At 29.1% G+C, this 25,379-nt stretch overlaps 1 protein-coding gene across 9 annotated transcripts; it reads right to left on the reverse strand.

Moving 5' to 3' along the window:
- Positions 1-5,595: 5,595 nt before the first annotated feature.
- LOC102679071 (sodium channel protein 60E-like) lies at positions 5,596-24,600 on the reverse strand. 9 transcript variants are annotated; one of them, XM_031512606.1, is made up of 23 exons: positions 24,176-24,594; positions 23,819-23,854; positions 21,544-23,689; positions 20,845-21,053; positions 20,527-20,747; positions 19,762-19,942; positions 19,523-19,600; positions 19,302-19,443; positions 18,578-18,712; positions 18,287-18,516; positions 17,595-18,157; positions 17,048-17,136; positions 15,391-16,811; positions 14,992-15,307; positions 10,442-10,558; positions 10,174-10,332; positions 9,754-10,050; positions 9,485-9,639; positions 8,834-9,320; positions 8,392-8,711; positions 7,927-8,286; positions 7,466-7,846; positions 5,660-6,047 (listed from the first exon to the last, which is right to left on the reverse strand). In XM_031512606.1, the coding sequence occupies exons 3-23, from the start codon at positions 22,945-22,947 to the stop codon at positions 5,660-5,662; spliced, it is 7,653 nt and encodes a 2,550-aa protein (XP_031368466.1). In that variant the 5' UTR covers positions 22,948-23,689; positions 23,819-23,854; positions 24,176-24,594. The 9 variants fall into 9 exon arrangements, with proteins under 9 accessions (XP_006620180.1, XP_006620175.1, XP_031368466.1 ...); XM_031512607.1 differs by having other exon boundaries at positions 21,544-23,405; positions 23,576-23,689; positions 23,819-24,594; XM_006620117.2 differs by having other exon boundaries at positions 5,596-6,047; positions 15,391-16,567; positions 16,694-16,811; positions 21,544-24,594.
- Positions 24,601-25,379: the final 779 nt, after the last annotated feature.

Below are 25,379 nucleotides of genomic sequence, written 5' to 3' on the forward strand. Positions count from 1 at the left end.
CAAAAGTAATATTATATACTTAAATAAATTTCAATGATAAATTCCACAATTTATTTTTTAGTAATAGTTATATATATATCATTCGTACATGATTAACATTCTTATTATTCACTTCTTGCTTATTAATATTATTAGCAATTTATTATAATATCAGATTTAATTGTAGACTGTGTATTTCAAGATTTAGTATTTGCTTGCTCATATTAGCTTATAAACTATATCAAGCATTGTATAATAATGTTGTATAATAATGTTGTAAAAAAAAAGAATATTTGTCTATGTACATATATATATATTTTTATATATAATTTTTATATATATATAAAATATATATATATATATATAAAAATTCATAGAAGAAATAAGATTTAATAATTATAATAATATATATAGATAATTATAAATATATGATTTAAAGTATATTAAAATTGATAAAAACATATCAAATTGAAACATTGTTATTGTATTATAACATTGCTAAGGAATTTATGAAACAAATGAGAAAATAGACATTTACATAAAATTTAATTAAATTAATACCTATGGAAGAACAATGCTCGAGTCTTTGTTTATAAATTTATATGACAAAACAGTCATATTTGCAAACTAATGAAGATTATTGTACTATTTACAAATTTGACCTAAAGGAACATTTTACTGTTCTTTATTTTAATTTTTTTGTTTCTGACAAATCATTTCAATACTAATACAGTATTTTCTGCTCTGTCTGTTTGCTTACTTCTCCATTCCTTTATTCCTTTTTTCTATATATTTTTCATATTTCTATCACTATTGAATGTTAGAACACGAAATTTATCCTTTCATCTATAATGAACTTTTAATAATATGATAATTTCAATTTTGTAATAAATTGAAATTATTATTCATTAACAATAGAATAATATTAAGAATAAATAATATTAATTATCTTGAAATAGTTATATTAAGTTTTCTGAAAATAAATTACTCAAAACGTGGAAGAAGAGAAAAAAGCAATTTTTTTCATGATCTCGATTGTCATTAACCCTGTATTAATGGGTATCTTTAATATAATATTATTCTTTAAGATTTTTCAAAATTATACGCTTTTTTCTTTTCACCCGAATAAGAAAATTCATTTCTAATTTCATTATTGTGTGAACAATATTGTCACTGATACATTTTTCCTTTTTTATAAAAAATATAAGAATGTCAAATTAATTGGAACGATGAATGATCAATCGTACGTTTCAGCGTAAAAAGTAAAAGCTGATAGTTGCAATAATAATTTATAATTATGTTTGTGCATATGCTGATGGTGTATTTAAATATGTAAGTTTGAGCAGGTGTTATTTTTATCGAATTTTGTTCACAGGCACACACGCAGCACGCAGACACGCAGAAAAATGCGCAGAAAAGTTATATAATCTAAATAATTTCAGATTCCTGAAGGACATCCGAATGTGATTGTACAATTTTTGGAATTTTACCATCCATTAGTTTTGGGATAGTCGCATGTATGTCCAGTCTCTTATTTTTTGGTATATGTATAATATTGTACGTTATGCCTAGACGTATCGTGCGTATACACGCTAATTATGAATAACATATATATTTATGCCTTTAATTGACATGATACATAGCTTTACAATGCGTGTCTTTTTTGCAAAGATCACATTTCAGAATTAAATTATTTTTGAAATATTTTAGCTTTATGCTTTTTTACTTTTTTATTTAATTTATTCATCGACTTCGTTTCTTCATGATCCTTAATGTTATATCTTATAGTCGATGCGCGAAAAACAGATTTATCAAGCATTAAGCATTAAATGCTAAATTCTAAAAGTAACGTACATTGTACGTTCTAACAAGAGAGTTACGAAGATTTAACTCGTATTGTATTTATGTACTAATGTTTATATTATTTTTAATATGAAAATCTAATATACATGTTTATACTTTTGTATATATATATATTAACTTGCAATCATTTTCTAACAATAGGCACTATAGGTCGACGAGAGGTCGTGACGTATTAATGATAACATTTATCCGTGAAAAGGAAAATTGAAAACATCAATGTGAAAATCTATTATTTGAATTAATAAATTCTGTATTTTTTTATTTCAGGGATTGAAATATTAAATAAATAAAAGTGAACCTGCTATTAAAAAACTCCCTATTTATCGATTTTAATGACTTTGAGATATGTATAAGACAATTTATTATTTTAAATAACTATATGTTCTCACAAATGCATATATATAAGCATAATAGTACTAAAAGTGTTTTATTAATTCTAAAATTCCAATCATCGGTTTAATTATGTGTAAAATTGATATGCGATTACCATTTATTAACATTATTTATGTATATAAGAATAAACCGGTAAGAAATACTTATAATAAATATCATTAAAGAAATATATAAACAAATATCATTATACTTATTATTATAATAAATATTATTATAATATATACATATCTATAATGATTTTGGATATTTTACGAATTCAAAAAAAATAAATATAAAAATAAAATATAAACAATTTAAAAATAATATAGCTATATAAGCTATAATATAATGATATCAAATTCACATAAGTCAGCTATAAAGAAAATTTTAAAAAATTTATTCATCTATAAATCTATAAAAAAATAGTTTTTCGATAAATTCATCCGTTATATTATATATTCTCATATATTTATATGTATGTATAAATATAGTAATTGCATATGTTTTTATGGACACATTCATAGACAGAATTTAATAAAATTCTATTCTTTGCAAATAACTCTAATACATAAAGATAAAAGTTGTTTAAATTGTATAAATTTATAACATGTTATAAATTTTATAACATATCTCAAATTTATTATGATCGACAAAGAAGGTATTGATTGATTGCAGATTGATCTAACAATTAAAAATAATTGGTAATAAGATTATAGCAAAAATTTAACTTAATTACTACAAAATTCGTTGTTCCTTTCTCTACTTAAATCTTTTTTTCTGTCTTTTCTCTTTCTCTCTTTCTCTTTCACTTTTTTCTACCTCTCTCCCTTTCTGTTATTAAATATCTTTTAATTCTTTCATAATTAGTTTCATGTTATATAAATGTTTGATGATACATAGCTCTTTTACATATAAATTTTGTATAAAACAGAAAAAAACAAAATGGAAAATAGTCACATTAATTTTATATGTGCATTATATGTAAATATATACTGTTAATATATTCATGGAATATCTTTAATAGATTGATACGAAAGATCAAAACAAATACAAATATCTTTAACAGATTGATTCGAAAGATTAAAACAAATACAAAAATTAGTATACAAAAATATCAATTGAAGCTTATTTATTAAGCAATTGAAATTTACGACATTTTTATATAATAATTATTATTTATTTTGATCTTCAGAATTTCTTCTAGATTTTCTAAAAATTTTCCATGAATATATTAGAATGATATATATGTATTTATAATACTTATCACCGAAGATATTTTTTTTAATAAAAAAATAAATGAAAAATTGCTTTGATATAATATAATTATAAATATACTATAATCGTCAATAATTTGCAAAATCAACAATTGAATAACAATTTACATAATTTTTTGAAAATATGATTTTCATATATTTGTTATCATTTATTTTTTAATTTTATATATTAAAAAGAAAATGGTTTGTACCTTATTAATGAATTTTATAATAGAGTCCAATAAAATTATGAAAACAATTTATATTATTGTTTTAAATATATAAAAATTTTTTTTGTTTTCATTTATATTATTAATTTGTTAACTATTGAATTTAAGATTTTTCTTCGAAGATAAATATAAAATTGTTTGAAATGTACAAACTTCTTTCATATTATATATATATTTATGATGAATCGAATGAAATGAAAAATAAATGAACAAAAAAATCTATAACATTGTTTTTTTTTTTATATTCGATATATATATTGGTTAACTTCATTTGATTCATCTTTCTATTATATTAGGTACAATATGAATAGAAATGTAATTATATTAATTTAAAAATTAATACTAATTTTAAAATGGAAATTCGTTTTTTCTTTTTTTAACATTAATTAATACACAATTATAATGCAATAAATTAATTGCGTTCTATTTTTAAAATGTGTATTATTATAAGGGATAAGAATCTTTTCTGGACATTGTTCATTTTATACTAATACAAATTTTTAATAAATTTTATTTATTTTATTAATTATTTATTTTGTTTATTAATTTTATTTATTTTGTTAATTATTGATTAATGATTTTATATTTTATATTCCGGATATTGATATATTATAAACTATATCATAAAATTGTATTGAGATTATGATTAAAATTAAAATATTTTGTTTGTACTTAATTTGTTCTTTGATTATAATATAAAAAGAAAAAATATATTTTTATTATAATTAAAGAATTTAACAAAGTATTAAAGAGTTAACAAAATATTAATCATAGTCAAAGTTAATTAATATAATTAACTTAAACAAATATAATTAATGTATATAAATAATACATATACATATATATAAACAAAATATAAATATACAAATATACAATATAAATATACATATAACAAAATATATCAATCATGATCTATTAGCATAATCAATATATAATTCATTATTTCGATATTGAATTATGCCCAGAAAAGAAAGCATTTTCTTCTAATAAATGCAGGATGAATTTCATTTATCGTACATAAATAGCAAATAGATAAATATGTATTCTTATTACTTATTAGGAATGTTGTAATTTTAATAATTTTGAATGAGACAAACATCATATACATTTACGTTCTATAAATGCTATTGTTTATGATATCTGATATTATATAAAATTAGTAGCGGTACTAGCAATCTATGTTCCTTTAAAAGTATAAAGAAAAACAACTACCTGATTACTATACAATCTCTTTAAAAAATGTACATATTCCTCTTTCCATCTTCTCTTTCCCTCTCTTTTTGTTTCTTTCTTTAAAATAATTATAAATTAAAAATCTATGCTATTTAAGGCAGTATTATTTGTTTTTTCATGTAATTATTATTCATTTTTTTTTATAACGAGTAGATTGTATTAATGATTTAATTTGAATAAGGGACCGGAATTTAAATATATTTCACTAAATTGGTCCAATTACTTTTAATCATGGTAGAAGAATGCGAGTTTAGAGTAATATTAAGTCAATTAAACTACCTAAACTATATTATATTATTCATCTATGGATTTTTATTGCAGAAGAAAAAAATTTAAGCTCGTTGCAATAAATTGATTAGATATATATATAAGTAGGCTATTGTTATTTATTATAGTATGAAAAGTATCGTAAAAAAAATTTCCTTATAAAAGAAAAAGAGATTCCTTATAAAAGAAAAGAAATATATTGTAAAATCTAAATATAAGAATAAATAGTTTAGTTTCAAATAAATAATTTAATTGAAATAATTTAATTGAAATATATTAATAATGAAATAATAAAAAGATTATAAATGATGGTAATGATGATAAGGCAACAGCGTCAAAGAAAGGGGGAGAGGAGAGGGAATTGATTAGATTCGAATCTCGAAGTGATAGTAACGCGATAAAAAGCAAATTAGCCTTTCATTAAATTGTTTTAGGAAGGATGTCGAGCATAATGATCTAAGATCAACTGGCATTATCGGGTTGTACATCTCGATATTCTTCACTCTCCCTGTGTACGAGGACATGAACGACCGTGGCGGCGGATTGTTGTCTAAGTAATGCCGGTCTTGAAGGCGGTGCTGAATTCTCTGGACTGGGTTCCGTAACAAGTATGCTTACATCGGTAGATTCGATTGGCAGCGGAGCTGGTTCAGGAGCTGGTTGATGTTTCTTTCGAAGGCTACCGCAACGTCTGCTAAATGCTTCTTTGATATCACGATGTAAGGTGTTCAGAGAGAGTGTTGTAGCGCTTGGCGGAAGTGATTTGCGCTTCGTAGGAAGACTAGGGACTTCCTCGTCGGGATAACTTTCAACGGCATTTTGTCGGCCGAGAGTTGGACCCCCGATTGATCTATCGTAAATTATTATCGTATTATAATTTCATTTTTTAAAGTTTATCTAATATTAGAGAAGAAAAGTATATTGGATAATATTGGAGTTCAGTGATTTTTTTCTCAATTTTAATTATTTTTAACTATGGTTTTTCATTTGAATTTATCTTAAAAAAGAAGAAGTCATCAGGAACATTTAAAAAAAATATTAAATACATTATATTAAATATAAATGTAACATATTGATTAAAAGAATTATCTTTTTATAGATTTGAATAAGATTTTTTCTTAATTACTTTGTTGTATCATAAATAAACAATAGGAAAAATTTGCAATTGGATTTAATTAATAATAATAAAAAAAAAATAATAATAATAATAAAAAATTTAAGAGAAGTAAAAATTTTAAGTTAAAAGATCTTTTTATCAAGTAGTGAAAAAAGCGATAAAGAATTATCATTTAATTCAACTTAAATCAAGACTTATGAAATAATTGATTATTAATTATTATAAGTACAAACTAATTTTATATTTTTTAAGATTATTAAAATCCGATTATCGCTTTTTTTTTACATTACAATTTAACATTTTTTTACATTACAACAAAATAATTAAAAAAGTTTCATTAAAATCTATAAAAAATAACATAATAAATTAATAAATTAATAATTAATAAATAACATAATAACATATATAATTATATATGTTCATAAATTTTTTTATTCAAAATTAAAGAACAATCTTATCGATATCATTTTATTTATGCAAGATGATAGTAACAAAATGTTTTTATTTGATATGAAAGAGAGTATGACATATGTATATATTTTTATGTAGAAACTTTAAATTCAAGTTAAATTAGATTAGATTAAGTAATGAATGGAAGGAATTTCAAAGATTAAAGAGATTAAATTCAAATTATGTTCACATAATTGTTAATGATAACATAATAATTTCATTAATTTTAAAACTGATGCAAATAGTTTAGATTATTAAGGCTTGCTGGAAAAATGATAAACAGAAATTGAATGCAAACATCTATAAAAATCTTAGTGATTGAAAAAAAAAAAGTATCAATGGATGCATTCGCATGAAATATAAACTATTAATAATATAGACTTTAAATAAAATACTTTAAATAAAAAAAATTTGTTTTTTAATTTTTTACATTTTTTTTTTGCTATTTCTTTTTGCGCATAAAATCATTAGCATCTTTATATTATTGACGCTCTATGAGAATGATACTTTGTTCATAGAGATCGCTCATCTTGTATATAACGAAATGTTTTATCTTTAAGATTTCGAAATATTATTAAAAAAAGAATAAAATGAAGTTTTAATCAATCAAATAATCAAAATTGAGAAAAATAATTAAACTGTAAAATTATTACACATTATTAAACATGTATTGAAAACGAGTAAGAAAAGGAAACGCAAACCTAGTGTGTAGATCAGAGGAAGTAGCAGAAGCAACAGAGGAACCGGTAAACGTTTGTTGTTCTGTAGTCGGCGAGGGACGGGATACGGTCAGAGCGGGAGGAGGCAGGTCCTCGTGAGTACCGGTGGCGCCGGAGAGCAACAGCAGAGGTAAATTTGGAAAAAGCCATGCCGAAGCTGTACCGAGCTCGCTGAAATCGCTGGCGTCGCTGGCCCTCGAGGACTTGCGACTACTGGCTCGACTACCTCTATGCACATGTAGAAAAGCCGATACTTTGCCACTCCATCCACCCCCGCCCCTACCCTCGTTCCCACCACCAGGACTTGACGTCTGAGTCTGAGAATCCACTTCTTGAGCCATCCTTTCACGTTCCTTTTTCGCTCTGAATAATACAACGTAAACTCTTATTGTAGAATCATATTTGAAGAACGTTAAATGGAAACATTAATTAACATTACTCACGTTATATATTCCCTGATGGTACGTTGAATCAACCTAGCTGCTTTGTCTTGACGTTTCCACATTCTCGTTGAAGAAACAATTTCTAATTCTTTACGAGTGGGAAATTGTTTCTTAAATTTAATATCCATTTGTTCCTGCAGCTTTCGAAAATCTTCAGACTCTTCTACGTGTCCAAGGACGTGCTTGACAAGTGCGTGCAGAATGTCCAGACAATGAATCTTATTACCCTTTGCGATAGGTAGATTAAAACTAACTAGTGCAACCATATTGGGCTTCGAAATCCCTAATGGTGGATCCAGACTTGCTATGAAATCGCTTAATTGCGAAAAATTTATGAATTGTGTCGCGTGCGGATCGTATCTATGAATTAATTATGATTACACGTGTTAATGTTGATTTTGCGATAGAAAGCATAACCAAAAAGAAAAATAAAAAGTAAAAAGATACAAAAGTAAATACACTTACTTGGACCATCGAATGTAAAACATTTCTAGATCGTCTTCGACAATACCGATTTCTTCTTCTTGATGGGCCTGATTAAAATTCTCGAGAATAATAGCAATGTACATATTGATAACGATCATATAGCTGATTATGATGAAAGAAGTAAAATAGGTTATTGCCAATAGAGGATATCCGCAATTTCCATTCAATTGCCGATTAGTTGGAGTCGGATCGCAATTCGGTGGTTGTACCATCAATGATTCTAACACGTCGTTCCAACCAGCTGAGGTCATTAATCGAAACAGTAATTGCATGCTTCTACCAAAAGTTTCAAAATTTACCTACAGGGAATGAAACGAGAAAATAAGAGAAAACAAACAGAGAGGAAAAGATAACGCGTAATCGAGAAAAATAGAGATATAGAAAAAAATAAATTGGAAAAAATTTAAATGACATTACTCACCATATCATCAAGCGCACCTTGTTTCTTAACGTGACCAAATACTGACATGCCGATAATGGCATAAATAAAAGTAATTAGAGCTAACAGGGCACCGATGTTGAATAGCGCTGGAAGACTAACCACCAGAGCGAAGAGCAGTTTGCGAATACCTTTTGCTGCTTTTATGAGCCTTAAGATTCTACCAATTCTGAACACTCTCACGACTCGCAGGAGCGTCGGGGACACCGGAAAGTCTACCATAATATCCTCCATTAATATTCCTAATATTGAAGCCAGCACAAGGAGGAAATCGAACAAGTTCCATGGCACCGTGAAATAATGATATCGAAGTCCTATTATTTTCACGATTGCTTCTAAGCCAAAAACAGTTGTGAAAAATGCATTCGATACTTCAAGGACGAAGAAAATTGGATGAGGTTGATCGTAATGCTCGATTCCCATTGTCAGCATGTTGAGAAATATCAAAATGAAAATTGCTATTTCAAATCTGGAAACATTTAGTAGTTGTTGTTTATATTATAGTGAAATCGATAAAAAAAACTGTGTTTTAAATTTCTCGAAAACAAAAAAAAGAAAAGAGAAAAATTCAATGATGAATAAAAACAAAAAAGAAAGTACGTAAAGAAGCAAATAGAACTTAGATTCATTTACCTGCGTGAATTCGATAGATCATAAAACATTGCGAGGATTTGATTCATCGGACGCTTTATCACTTTTTGTGGCTTTTTACGGCCAAGTTTTTTCATGGCAGTGTAGTAGTGTTTTTGACTTTCGGTCAAAAACATTTCTAGCACTCCACCTTCGTACTGAAAATAGGGATGAAAGGGAATGAAAATGGGGAAGAAAGTTTCAGCGTTCGACGAAATATGTAAAAAATTATTTTTCAAGCATCTCTTTTCGACTGATTTTATGTTTCTTACCTTTTTCTTTAACATATTAAAGTTGTCTATAATTACTCCGATAAAGAGATTTAGTGTAAAAAAAGAGCCGCAAACGATAAATATCACAAAGTAGAAATATGCGTAGATGTTTGCTTCTCTTTGAGGTTGAAGATCTACACCTCTTGCGTCTACCGCATCCTGCATCACCTCCATCCACCCTTCGAAAGTGGCTACTTGGAACAAAGCTAGATATGCTATTCCCACGTGATCAAACGTGATTTTACTATTTTCCCAAGAGTAATTTTTCCTCAAACAATCGTCTTTCGTGTTTACAATCTATAGAAATAACGTTCATCGATTCAAATTTTCTTCCTTTCATTTCTCTCGACTTTTTCGATAATTTAGCTTTTTTCTTTGCCATTAAAACGGAAAAAAACAACAGAAAAAGATTTTACTTACCGATATATCTAATAATTCGCCGTACTCGTTAACGCATTTGAAAAATTTTCCGCCAAAAAATTGTACACCCATTATAGAAAATATCAGCCAGAACACGAGACAGACGAGGAGCACGTTGAATATACTAGGTATCGCATACATCAACGCGTTCACTACGATCTAGCAAAGACAAGAAGAAGAAAATACGGAATACTTCTAACTTCCAAGCTTTAGGAATGTATTAGCCATCTAATCTATATTATTAACATTGATCTACTCAATCCCTTACCCTCATGCCTTGCCATCTCGATATTGCTCTTAAAGGTCTTAGTGCTCTCAAAGTTCTTAGAGATCTTAGCACTTTCAAATTTTCGTTTTCTTCTATTAACAGACTAAATGTTGATACCTGTTCAAGAAAAATTAAATTACGATTTTTGAAGATACTCGTTTATTTTCTTTTTTCTTTTATCATTCAAAGAAATATATAACATGCTACTTGTATATTATAATGAATGATTAATCGTAAATTTTTTCTAAAAATTTTCTATTTTAAAAATGTTCTAATTAAAACGAAAACAATAAAGACTGAAAATAAATAATTTCCTATTTATATATAAATAATACGTAGATAAATATTCAAAAAAATTTTTTATAGTTTATATACGATTTCATTTATCGAAATGAGAAAGAGGAAAAGACAAAATAGAAATGATCGGATAGTTATTTTATTTAAATATTTAGGGAACAACAGTAATAGCGATACATAAAATACCATGCAAAACAATATACACATTTGAGATTTTTTTTTAAAGCATTTTATAAAGCTGAAGCTATAATTGTGCACGTATCAATAATAAATAATCTTCTTAATTATAAGATAAGTACATTATAAAAAAAACAAAAATCACATTATTCTTGAAATTATTTTTGATTGATTTTTCTTTAACTTGGAATTTTATTTTACTTGGAAATTATTGCATATATGTATTGTATATACAAGATATTTAATAACAAATATCCAAATATTTAAAGAATAATTTATCATGTCAAAATAAAACTAAAAATAAAAGAATTTATATTATAGAATATTATCGGTTTTGTTATTTATTTAGCGACTGAAAACTGAAAACGAAGCTTTAAATGCAATTTTTTCATTTTTAACTTTTATATTTTGATTTGATCATCTAAATTTTTGAATTTTTAAATGTAAAAAAAATGATTTAATTTTGCTTAAATCCAAATATTTGTAATCTGTTCTATGAAAAAAAATGAATTTGCCGATTAGCTCCTTCCTTATTGAATGATATTTAAAAAAATATCATTTTGAGCAACTTTTTCCATTCTACATAAAGCTTAAGTTTCAAATTATTTAGAGTTAGTTAGCAAAAAACTTTCGGTATTATTACATTGAATTCTTATACTATGTATGCATTCGCAGGAGCACGTACGACAGTACGCGATCGCCCCTTTTCAACTGTTTGCATAAATACGATATAACAGATGAACAAATATCACTTACTTAGTATCCGTAGCAAGTACGGGTTCTTTTCAGATCTCCGGAATGTGAAAATAAAGTATAAAACAATCCTTGAACGACCGAAATTACAATGATCGAAGTTAGTTTTCTCGTTTTATATACAGATTGATCCATAATTCATAGTACAAATGAGATCAAGGCTCAAAATAAAACGAAAATACAGAATGAATTTTTCTCATATGAATCTTTGATTTCGAATAAATCAAATTTGAAATTTTTCAAATATAAATGAAATTCTTGATACAAATGAATTCAATAGATATCAATGATAATTATTCTGTATATGAAAATAAGTAAAAAATGTAAAATAAAAGTTTATTATTTAAGTCCTTGTTTTTAAAATATCAAGAAATCCTATAATCGATGAGTTTTCAAATTCTTAATAATTAATTTTTAAATGGAAAAGATATATTTTATACTTATTTTCGTGTTTATAATAATCTTCTATAGTTCATTCATATACAAGAAGCTATAGAAAATTAACTAATTTCACTTATATTTGAAAAATTTTCAAATTTGTTTTAAGAAAAATGGATATTCATGTAATTTAGTTATTCTTAATTTTCGTATTATTTCGAATCATAGAATCTTTTTGATCTCATTTATACTATGAATTACGAATAATTCTATATATAAAAAGAATATAAAAAAAATCTTAAAAAAATTTCACGTTCAATTTCATAAAAAAGTAGATTTTCGAGCTTATTTATTATATATGATTATCAGTATTTTAAGTAATGATGGTATATTGAACATATATTATTATAAGCATACACATAGACATATATAAACAATGATTTAGTATTAAATTTTTTTGCAAATAATTCGAAAATTAAAATTGACCATCATTTATGCATAAAAAAGAAAGTTCAAAATAAAGCTTTTTATAACATATTTCAGGCTCATTAAGATCAATGAGGAGGAAGCTAATCGGTAGATTGACCATGAAAAAAAGTTTCAAACTTAAATAATAATGTTTAAAAATTAAATTAAATATAAAAAAAATCAAAATGTGAAATCATTTGCACTTTGTAATATTTTACATTGCAATATGCAATATTTTATATTGGGATTCGAAAGAATAAATATTAAATAATTGATAAGAAATTATGAAAGCATAGATAAAAGAAAACTAATAGAAAATTATTAAAATATTTCATTAATTGAAGTTTGAAATATTTACAAACATTATTATTAATGTTGACGATATAAAAATAAATGTTTCAAAAGAATGTATTTTATTAATTAAACTAGATAGATTATCATAAACAAATAAATCTTGAATACATTTTTTATTCATAATTTTTCAACACATATGAATTTTTCACTCAAAATATTTAAATGTAAATATTTAAGTGAAAATATAATTGATAATTAGAATTTTTTATAGAATTTTAATTTATATTTAGCACATTTCAAATTTTAATAAATTTTAATTTTTAATAAAATAATACATAACTTCTTAATTGAAAATCTTAATTGAATACTTAATTGAAAAGTTTCATTGATTGATACTAAGAGAATAGAAAAAAATTCATTAAAAAAATAAAATAAAAACAGAAATTTTGTGCCACTATGTATAATATAAGATTACTAAGATAATATATAAAATTAATTTCAAAACATGCTTTTTATATCTATTATTTTATTTTATTAATTATATTTTTTTTATAATTATATAATCATTTTAAAAATATTACAGTTGACATATAATATATATATTAATCTTTATTTATCAATTCTTATTTTAACTTAATAAGTAAATAAATAATTAATAAATAAAAATAAATTAAAATATAATATGAATATAAGAATATAAAAATAAATACAGGATATTATTTCAATAACTCTGTTACAAAGCGATGTCTCTTAGCGAATATCAAGAGAATAAATTATTCGATTTGAATAAACGTGACAACATTTTCTTTCTTAAGGTCATATTTTTTAACAATTATATTTTTATCATCATAACATAATTAATAACTAAAGTCAAGATTCAATAATCTAAATACTATAATTTTTAAATCAAAATTAATTCTTTTTGAATAAAAAAGAAAATTGATTTCTTGTAGTCTAATTTTTTTGTATTCAAGGTCGCTTGAAAGTCATAGTATCATGGTATTTAGGTCATTTAATCGATCTTGACCTCAGTTATTACGTTATAATGATAAAAATATGTAGTTCGGTTTAAAAAATATTAATAATCTTGAAACTTCTAAAAATACAATCTTAACAAAAAATGCTATGTCTTTATCTATTTTTAACCAAATAATTAATTCTTTTGATATTTGTATGTATTATTATAAATAAAAAAAATATCATTTTGTAACATAGTTATTATGTATACTATACATACGTAGAAAATTTCTAGATTGCAATTTTGTTTTGTTAAGTGCAACTTTGAAAAATATATACATTTCTTTTTGCTTAAATGAATAAAAAATTTTTAATTTTTCGAAATCATACTATTGATTATAAGAATAACTTATATACCAAAATTATTAAAATCATAAAACTAATAACAAAAATATGCATATTTTTCTCTAAAAATTCTAATGGATCGTCTTTATAATCTCACATTAATGTTTTAAGAATCAGTTTACATATTGCAAAAATATTAATATCTAAAATCGTTAAAAAAAAATATCGCGTATAAAAATTTGGGGATTTTATAAACAGACTTCTTCATTTTATATTATAAAAAAATTATCGAACTCATTCTATTTTATCCTTATTCATTCTTCATAAAATTACAGGAATATATATATTCGTGTAACGAATATATAAAAAAAATATGTAACGATAAGAAATAGTGCAATCGGTCTACTAATATCTCAAGATTCGAAAATTTATACGAGTGCATAATATGAGAGAAATTAATATTAAGGTGGAATAAAAAAAATTGGACAAATTAGTTGAAATTCTGGTGGATCGCATTAAGATATAAAGCGTTGCAAGGATATTTCAGCCATGATCAAATTGAGTAAAAGCGACATATTAATATTGCACGTACCTGAATCCGCAAGGCGACACATATAAAAAATGTAAGAAATAAATGCATAAAAATGAGAAAGACAAAGTGAGACAAAGAGCGAGATCGTAACACGATAGTTACGATCGACGATAAACAAAAATCCATGCAGCAAAGATGGACGTAAAATTTACACCACATGCGCTCGCGCACACATATGTGCTTTTGTTTGCACATACACGAAACACATATAATATATATATATATGTGTGTGTGTGCGTGTGTATACGATTGAAATCGATGCCGCTGTTGAATTTATAACTCTACTTACAAAGACAATTATAAAATCCAAGATTGTCCAAAAACTGGTGAAATATTTGCAGAAACCCAGAGCTAACCACTTGAGTAACATCTCAATACTGAAAAGCGCACAGAAGCCAAGATTGGTCCAATAGAGGATTTTCTTCAAAAAAGGATTATCATCTAGGTAAATATCTTCAAAACAAAGCGTTATGGAAGATGCAAAAATTAAAACTAGGATCATCCATTCGAAGCCAGGCGTGTCAACGACCGATAGAATCATTGTTCGTAGTTTGATCCATTTTTTGCCAATAGCTGTTGCAATACACCGATCGATGCAGGTACACCTGCACATACAATATCGCTATCAAACGTCATTCACACGGGCAAAAGAAGAGAAAGTTCGAAGTGCGGTTAGATTGGTTCTTACTTCTGGTAACACTGTCGTGGAAAGCAATCTTGCGGTTCTTTACGCCGATTACTCCTTCCAAATCCGGGGAAAGAACCCATCCCGTCGATATATTTCCCCTTGCTATCTCTTCTACCACCAACGGTCAGTTCATCGACATAACTGACGAGCGCGTGCCAAGGTCGCTTAGGTATTCGATCCTCGTGTCTAGGAAATGGATCTTTTTGAGGTAGCATCGCGATTCTTTCTTCCGCGGGTGCTTTGTTCGAACACGAGGAATCTCTCACGACTTCCAGATCTTGACATTCCTCTTCCTTGTTTTCGTTCATTTCCATCTCTTTTTCTTTATTCGAGTAATTCTTTTCGTCATACGTTGTTTCGTTCTTTTCTTCATCGTCTTTTTCCCACCGTTCGTATCTTTGCCCTTCCATCTGAGATTGAGAGTAAACCGGATCGTAAGTAAAAACTGGCTGATTCAAACTTTCTTGATAAGATCTATTGTAAACGTTATCCTTTGGAAGGTTGAGCACAGTCTCTTGAATGGCGTATTTAGTCTCATTGTCGGATCGATCCATAACTCTTCGCACGATCTTTTCGAAACGAGGATCTTTCCCTCTTCCTTTTGCGACAATTTGCCCCATCCGGGAACATTTATTTTTTCTTATAATCGAACGAATACGATCGAACGATCTTGCGAGTTTCGAATCCTCGCCGACCTCTTCCTTTTTCTGCTTCAACTCTTCCGAATTGAAGCTGTTGAGCAGTAAAGCAAGGAAGAGATTCAACACCATAAAATTACCCATGACGAGAGCCGGTAAAAATATAGCGAAGCATGCCTCGGGTCCGTCTTCTTGTTCCGCTCTCATGCAATCCCATAACGGCTCGATCCATTCTCCGCAAAGTATACGAAATATCATCATAAACGAGTGAAAGAAATCGTTAAAGTTCCAACGTGGTACAGGATCCGGATAGAATTTGTCCAATGTGTAATCTTTACTGAATAATTGCATGCCGATCACGGCGAATATATAAATCACGATCACCAGAACTAAGGTGAGATTTCCAAGAGCGCCGATCGTCGAGATAATAATGCTGAGGAGAACCTTCATCGTTGTCCAGGATTGTGCCAATTTTAACACACGCAGAAGCCTCAGTCCGCGTATCACGGAGAGACCGTCTACCAGCTCGAAGGTAAGATCTATCAGAGACGCTGACACTATTATCAAATCGAAATTGTTCCATCCGTTGGCGAAGAAATCTTTACTCAGCGCCAACAGCTTCAGCAAGCATTCGAAGGTGAAGATACTGGTAAACACTTTATTACCGATGTTGAGCGCCTGTCGTATCGATTCGCTCATTCCGTGATGTTCCATTGCCAAAAAGCCGGTATTGAGGACGATGCACAGTGTGATCGTCAACTCGAATAGTGGATCTCTCACTACCTAGATACGAGCCATTGATCAATCGAGAGTCGAGCGTTTTCTTTCTTTCTTTTTTTTTTTATTCATTATAACTTTTATTCATTTGATTTTAACAACAATTCATTCGTTTTGTTCAATATTTTAATAAAATAATATGTAAAAAATATCGAATTATATTATGTTATAAGAATACTTGCGTTCTCATCTCCGAAGACGCTCCCCTCTCGACGCTATCTTTACCTTTTTAGCATACCTACCTTGTACAAACAATTCTGAAATCGTAGCCAACCCTCGTAATCTACGCAGCATTGGATGCATTTTTCACAATTTCTATCCGGTAGATCATCTAGAACACGAGACGAATAGATCGTTAATAATTCTCATTTTGAATCTATACGATGGAATGTTTCTGAAATCGTAATCATCATTAAAAGAGGATAGATGATTTCTAACTTAAAAAAAATATAGAATAAAATTTTTTATGTAAAAAATTTTTTATGTAAAAAATTTTTTATGCAAGTATTTAGAAAATTTGTTATTTATGGACGTATTTAAAGACAATCTGCTTCAATTATTCATGTTTGTGAATAACAATGTGAATAAATATTTGGTATAATTTAAAACGTAAGATCGATAATAAATGAACCAAGCAGATTGAGTTTAAATACTTATTATATATAATTATATAATTTGACAAATTCTCAAACTTAATCTTTTCGAAAAAATTTTATTCCATATTTTCGATTCATTCTTTACTTTTTTTCCACGATTTCAGGAATTCTCTGCACGTATAAATGATCCTACCTAAAATAACAATGTGCGATAAATACTCTGGTGGTAAAGTGTACATTTGTTTCTTTGTTTTCACACCATTGCACTTAAACACTCGAAATTCTCGAGTGGGTCCGCCAGCAAGAGAGACAGGAATATTTGCAGATGTTCGAAGATAACTACCGGAATGGGTTGCCTCCGATTCTTCTCGTTCATTGTCGTTTACTTCCGTCTCATTGTTCATTCCATTTCTCGTTTGATCCGGATTCGTTTCGCCATTGGTGTCCCCATTCTTATTATTGGTGGGCGTCCTCTCTTGCCAATTGCCCCTACATTCTTTGTTATCGCGTCTATCGTGCTCTTCCACGGATGTTACATCATCGGCATCATGATCGTCGACAACCCCGGAATCATCTAACGACGATTGTTGATTACTGTTGTTACTTGCTTGTCGAGAATGAAGCATACCACGATTTGGCGCCAATCTATGAACTCCATTATTTTCAGCTGTTCGCGGATTGACATTTTGTAGAAGTAAATGAGACGGTCGAACGTTTGAGTGTCTTGGACTTGGATTCGGGCTCGGTGTCACCGACCTAATCGGTGAGAAAATTATAATAAAAAATCATCTAGCTTTTTTTTTTTTTTTTTTAAAAAAAATCTTTCGACAATTTTTCCATTTTCCGCGCTCAATTCAATTCTACTCGGGTGATAAAAGTGTATACCTGCTTGGCACAGAGCCACCTTTATCTTGACCAGATGAAGTGGAACCGGCAGTGCTTCTCCCACGTCTTCTTCTTCGCGTCTTCTTACGCGTGTAACTACTTAAGAGAACCCCTTTTCTTGCATCCAATTTTTTTTGCTTTTCTTTGGCAAGCGTCTTCACATTGATTTTTGTCGGGTCGAAACTAAACGTCGAGTCCTCGCGATGGTCGGTTAAATCCTTCCTTCGTTCCTGTTATATCAATCGTAAGGATGAGAGAAATCGAAAGCGTGCAATTGAAACGATTACACACCTCGTTTGTAATTTCTGCTTCCTCCTCGTAACTCAATGCAACGACAGCGAGCATCAGGTTGATCAAATAAAATGATCCAAAAAACACGACCACCGTGAAGAACGAGACGCTGATAGGTCCGCACGCCGACAATACCTAATGGACTCGATATTATCATTCCTTGTATGAATACAAATATTGATTATTAAAATAGTAATGATTGTATCGAAAAATAAAATAATTAGGAATAGAATACTTGAAGTTGTTAAAACACATCGAAACTATTTTTGTAAAAATCAAGGAAAACAATAATTTATAAAAATATTATAAAAAACTTAATAAAGAATATTGTTATAATAATATAAATTTTTATTTATTAATAATTAATAATTATTTTTTCGAAGTTTAGATTCAATTTTAAATGATTATTTCTCAAATATATTTCAATGTTTTATTAAGAAAAAATGAAATATAAAAATTTAATTTTTCATAAATTGAAAAGATAAATATTATTTATCATTTATTTTTGCTTTCATTTTTTAAGAAAAAACGCTTGAATTTAAAAATTCTAACAAATTAAAAATTGTTTAATTTTTAGTTTTCAACAAAATAATACTTCTTAGGAAAAAAAAAAGAAAAGAGTATTCAAGAATTTGAAAATTTCAAATTTTAAAAATTTTAAGAATTTAATAAAAATGTGTAAAAATAATAAAATAATAATTCATACAAAAAATTGACTAACTACCTTATTGTAGACGTCTTCCCAATAATCCAAAGTAATCAACTGAAACGTGGTGAGCATTGACCAGAGAAAATTATCAAAATTTGTATAACCATGATTTGGATTTGGGCCAACGCAAAGGCAAATGTAACTTTCGTTGCAATGTCTAAAAGGTAGATTTTTCGCGTTAAAACGAGATGTTATTCAGAATACTCGCGCCTAGTAATGAACCAAGTTTGACTAACCTGGCGCCAGTCGCGTTACCGCAAATTATTGGTTCTTCATCTTCGTCGAATGCCCAGTTGGATGAGTTCCAAGTCCACCTGTGGACGGTATAAGGTATCGGTTAATGCCTCTTGAGAGTCAACGAGCTATTGTCTCTCAAGTAGATACATATGTATATGTATACATATATATAAATACTATAAAAGCAACACGTATATCTAACAAGTATATTTACATGTATATGATAAACAATACGTACTCTTTCCAATCGACTTGTGTATCATTGAATTCCAAAATTTTAACACATTTATTTCGAAGTTCACCCATATAAACTTGTAGAGCAAAAAGTGCAAAAACCATCAGACAAAAGATCGTGAGCGTCATTACTTCGGCAAGTTGCTTAAAACTATGTAACAATGCATTTATGATGGTTTTTAAGCCTGCAAGAATATTAGGTAAACAATTATTTTTCTATTTTTTATTTCCTTATTTCCTTATAGTAAATAAATTTTTTTGTAAATTTTCTAATACACAACGATTAATTTATATTTGTATAATAAATTTCTATCTATTGTTAATAAATGAATTTATTAATATATTAAAAATAAATTTTTTCTTTTATATTTAATATGATAATATATTATTGCACCATTAATTAAGATAATATAAAATATAATTATAATGGACTTTTAAATAGATCTACATGCTTTAAATATCCTTTGCACTGGCCTTTAATCAATTTTTTTCATTCATAAAAAACCTATATAATAGAATATTTCAAATATAGAATATTATATTTAAATAAATATAATAAGTGATAAAACTTTTCATAATAAAATTTTCTATAAAAATAGTTCCAACTAAAAATAACCAAGAATCTTTCACAATATACTACAACATTCTCTGTGAGTCGTGATTCATTAATTAGAAAATCGGGTTTGTACGATATTTTATATTATAATTACGAGAAAAAAAGAGGGAAAAAATTTCCGATTATTAATAGTCGCTTTTCTTAGATTCTTACCAGGCATAATTGAAACGGTTTTAAGAGCTCTCAATACTCGAAATGTTCTCAATCCAGCTAAATTTCCTACTTCCATCCCTATAGTCGCATAGCCACTAGTGATAACTACGAAATCCAACCAGTTCCACGGATTTCGCAGATAAGTATACTTATTGAGCACAAATCCCTTAGCTATCGACTTGATCACCATTTCAGCCGTGTATATAGCTAAGAATATATATCTGAAAAAAATAAAAAGAGGCGAAGGCACATGTTACATTACCCTACCCTAAATGTCTGATTAATTCGAATGGTTGAATGGTTTGTGAAAATGCTTACTCGGCTTCCTCGATAGTTTCTGTCATGGCGAGGAAGGCACAATTTAATATTATCGTAGCCATGACTACATAATCGAAGTACTGATTCGTGCTTAAGTAAATACAATATCGTCTTATAGGATTCCATGGAGAAAATATGAACCAACTGTTCGTCGCCGTAAATCTGTGGATGTAATTTTTACGAAATCTCTTCGATACTACGCAAAATGTCTGAAACACATGATACATGAATCAAATCATCGAATTTCACGAGAATCCGAGAGAAGAGATATAAAAAAATATTGATGATTTATTTTCAATAAATATCAATATTTAACTCTTATTATTCGATGATTGGATCATTTTTGATCCAACTGATAATAACGATAGGTAGTAACAAAAATTAGATAAATTTGTATATATTATTGGCCACCGTTCTTGATTTGTACTTTGAGAATTAAACGTTTTTATATTATAACAATTATGATTTGAAAAAATATTTATTTAAAAAAAAGAGAGATGTTTGCTTTAATTTTTATCATTTTTATGAAATAAGATTTTTATTTTTCGAAATTCATAAATTCTGCTTATCAATTTGACGATTTTAATTTTTTCTTTTGATAACATTATAAATTCTATTTAAAACTTTCCACGTGTTTCATTAAAATTGAACTTTTATTATAAAATAACAAGAAAAAAGTACGTATGCTTAAAAACATACCTCGTCGTAAATAAAATTATCGATTTCTTCGAGAGGCCTGCCGTAAAGATCGGTTGGGAAAGGTTCATATTTATTTGGAAGCACCGCACCATCTTCGACCGACATCCGTTTCTTCGGTTGAAATCCATAATCTCTGACAAGTTGCACAGTTCTATTCTCCAACCTGTCGAGGCTTTCTTTTGTGAACAGTTTAACCGTTTGTTTATTGTTCGTGGGAGTTTTAATCGTCGATTTATTGGCAGCTTGACCGTTTTCAATCCCGTTCCCTACATCCAAAATCTCGCCGGCGGTCGTTGTCCTAGGCGTACCAAGAGGATCCACCTGGATCTCCGCACTTCCGGAATCACCGGTCCCAGAATCGGCCGAAGCGCCCGCCACTGCTGTTAAAGGAGGTCGTAACCTCGCCACATCCCTCGATCTCGATGCATCCTCATCCGTGGATTTAATCGTTTTAGAAAAATCTCGATGCTCGGATTCAATTTGCCTCGAATCTTTCTCCAAGTGTTCCGACTCAAACCGATCCTCGCTTCTTAAACGTTCCTTGCGTACTATAAATTCAAGTTCGGCGTCCGAAACAGAGGATCTCGAACGCCTGTGACGCGTCTCCTCCGCGTACGATGTCAACGGATAATTTGGAAATATCGGCGAAGGTGTTTCACTAGTTTCGTACACGTGCTCGGTATATTCAGGCGGGCTAAGGCCCGTGTACGGTGGCGGTGATGGCTTCTCCACTTCCGGGGGCGAGATCGCATCGCATTCGCTTGTTTCGCTAGCGGGTGAAATGAGTATCGAGGCGGATGTTGATGCGAAAGTGGAACTATCATCTTGCCCCCTTCTTCCAGCAAAATCGCCAGTTGAAATAGGTATTTTAGAATTATCGATACCCGACTCCATCCATAACGTCTGCTCGGAAAATTCAGCGTGGGATCTTCGAATTGTATCGGGTACAACGCATCCTTCCTGTTGCTCGTGTTCCCTCCCACGGATCGTCCTCTCGACAGACGGCGATCCATAATGATCCCCTCGCCTGACCGACTCGTCGAATCTAGATCTCGGCTCATAATGAGCAACGGCCACCTCTGCCCTTCTTAATGGTTGAGGCGTCCTCGAAATCCCGATTCTCGACCGATCCAATAGCTCAAATTCCTCGGCAATACCCGTAGGAAGATTTAAACTTCTTTGGCTTCCAATCTCTCGTGGGGATCTTTCAAGAATATCTCGCGCGGGACCATGAGATCGAGCACCAGTCTCTTCTGACGATCGAACGAGCTCTTGTCTGAAGAGATTCGTCGTGTAAAGGCCCGCCACTCGAGGTCGATTAGCGAAGCCATTGTCCTCAGAGCCGTTGCTCGGAGGGTTGGGAGAACCTTTATATCCCTCACGGCCACCTTGCGAAGGTATCATTGGAATCTTTGGTTCCTCGGTTCATCGAAATTTGTACCTTTCATCGTTGCGGTTCCTACACAGAACTTGTCTCGTTCTCTTTCCTCTTTTTTCCTTCTTTTATCTACGAGATTTGCAAACTCATATTGACTCTTTTGTAAATATCTCTTTTCTTAAATAGTAAACAAAAGTGTAGACGCATAATACTGTTTACTCCTCGCGATTTGTTGGCTCGTTTCTCCTCGAAATCGTGGTGATATAACCCGTATTAAGGTGGAAGGCAGTTTTTTTTCCCGGTAATTTGGTCGCCGGTCGTTTGATATTCGATCACAATGCGTTCCACGCTTGTGGATACTCTTGTATTTGTGGTTCTTTTGAAATTTTAAAGGATGCAGCTGCTATTGACTGAGCGCGAACTCGAATGTATGTCGCGGTACAGTATATAGATTCTTCTTTTTTCGTCGATGACGATCGTGCCGCTGCGACGCGTTTCACCACCAAGCGGTAAAAAAGTTGAGAAGGAAATCGAAAATGAGAGAAAATGAAAGAGAAAATGGAGATGATTAAAAAGAAAGAGAAGGGAAATGTCAAATGAGTAAGAAAGAGGGAAGATATGGAAGAAAAAAAAAAGAAAGGGTAGAGAGTATACTCGAAAGAGACGTTGCGTGATTTCTTTCTTTGATCTCTTGATGATCGATGTATCCCTAATCCGGTCTGCTCTGCGACGTTGTCTCCTGGATATCGTTCACACACGATTCCGTGGCTGATCGCATCGCGATAGAAAACAATGTCAAATAACAAGAAGGAATAACAATAGGAAATGACGCAAAATCAGTCTGTTGCTTACTGGTCACTCCAGTAATGTACAATAACACTCGCGAATCATATTTACCATCTGCTTTATCCAAGGAGATTCGAAGATCAAGTTCTGAACAGTGTCCCGAATAAGATTTGAATGAAATGACAACGACGTGACGACAAACAGGATAAGGAGGAAAAAAGAATTAGACAAGAAAAACAATGTATAAAGTGTGGGGACAGTTAAAATAGCACGTATTAAAATGGAAATGAGAAATAGAATCGGAATAAAAACTGATACGTATTTAAATATAACAAGTGAAAATAACGTAAAGAGAAACGAGGTAGCAAAGAAAACGAGAGATTTAATAAAAGAAAAAATGTTAAAAAAAGGGAAAGGCGAAGATAGAAATAGAGATGAAGGAAAATAAGAAAGGAAACAGTGGTGTACCCTCGTCATATAGTTCGGTAAATTGTGACTTGAACAAGGGTGCAAAATCACGAACGTCTCCGACGAGAACTGTGACGATACTATGGACGAAGTCGATTCGTTTCGCGCGCGCGCGTATTGAACGACCGAGGAAAACGGCTTTGAGGTCTCTCTTTCCTTGTATAAGCGAATCTATCTAAACCTAACACATTGAAATACATAGGTGCACACGCGCATCGGGGGTTATCGCTACCACGAAACTAGCGAACCAACAGCCTGCACGAATACTCTTTACCACCCTCCACGCTATTCCCCACTCTAGCTACAACTGACCCCTGCAGGTGATATTGTGGTCAGCAAACATTATGATTCCTTCGTCTTTTTTCTTGATTAATCGTATTTTTTTTTTTCTTTTTTTTTTAAAACGAAACAAACTATTTCGACGATAAAAGATCATAATGATTCTATGATTTAGAAAAAGTTTAATTTTTACATAAGTATCGAATTTTCTATAAAATTATGGAATTATTTTGATGTGTCAACAGTTGTTCGTTCTTTTTCATTTTTATTTATTTTTTTTTTTTTCTTTTCAATTATTATAATTTTTTCAATTTAAGATATCTTTGCTAGTTTGAAAATTTTTTTGACGAATCTTTCATTTCCACATGACACATGTGATATTCATCTGCAATTTTCTCTTTGATCGACTTTAAATTTCGAATAAAACGTCCTAGTTCCTCAGGCTATATAGCTATAACTACAAACTGTCTTTCAAATACTTATTGATTTGTCCTCTAGCATTGCTTTTACCACATGAAATATTTAATTAATATCAATTTTATTTAAATGTAACATATTTAAAAAATAATTATATTTTTAAAAATAAATACATAATCCTTCGGAAAATATATTGTGAAAATATTAAATTGATATTTTACATTTATGAATTCATACCTAATTTACTAACTAGTATTATATTTACTTATACTTTTATATTTTTTTCATAAAATATCAATTATTTAAAAAAGAATAGGAAATTAATTTAAATAAATTAATAATTTATTACTAATAACTCCTTATAAGATTTTACTATAAATATTATTTAAATAATATTTATTTTTACATTTATATTTTAACATTCATACATATTAAGATACATTTATGTAATCTCAATATTCATATTCATATTCATAGATTCATTTTTATATATATATATACAAATACA

This window comes from Apis dorsata, unplaced genomic scaffold (assembly GCF_000469605.1).
Source record: "Apis dorsata unplaced genomic scaffold, Apis dorsata 1.3 scaffold_483, whole genome shotgun sequence".
NCBI lineage: Eukaryota > Metazoa > Arthropoda > Insecta > Hymenoptera > Apidae > Apis > Apis dorsata.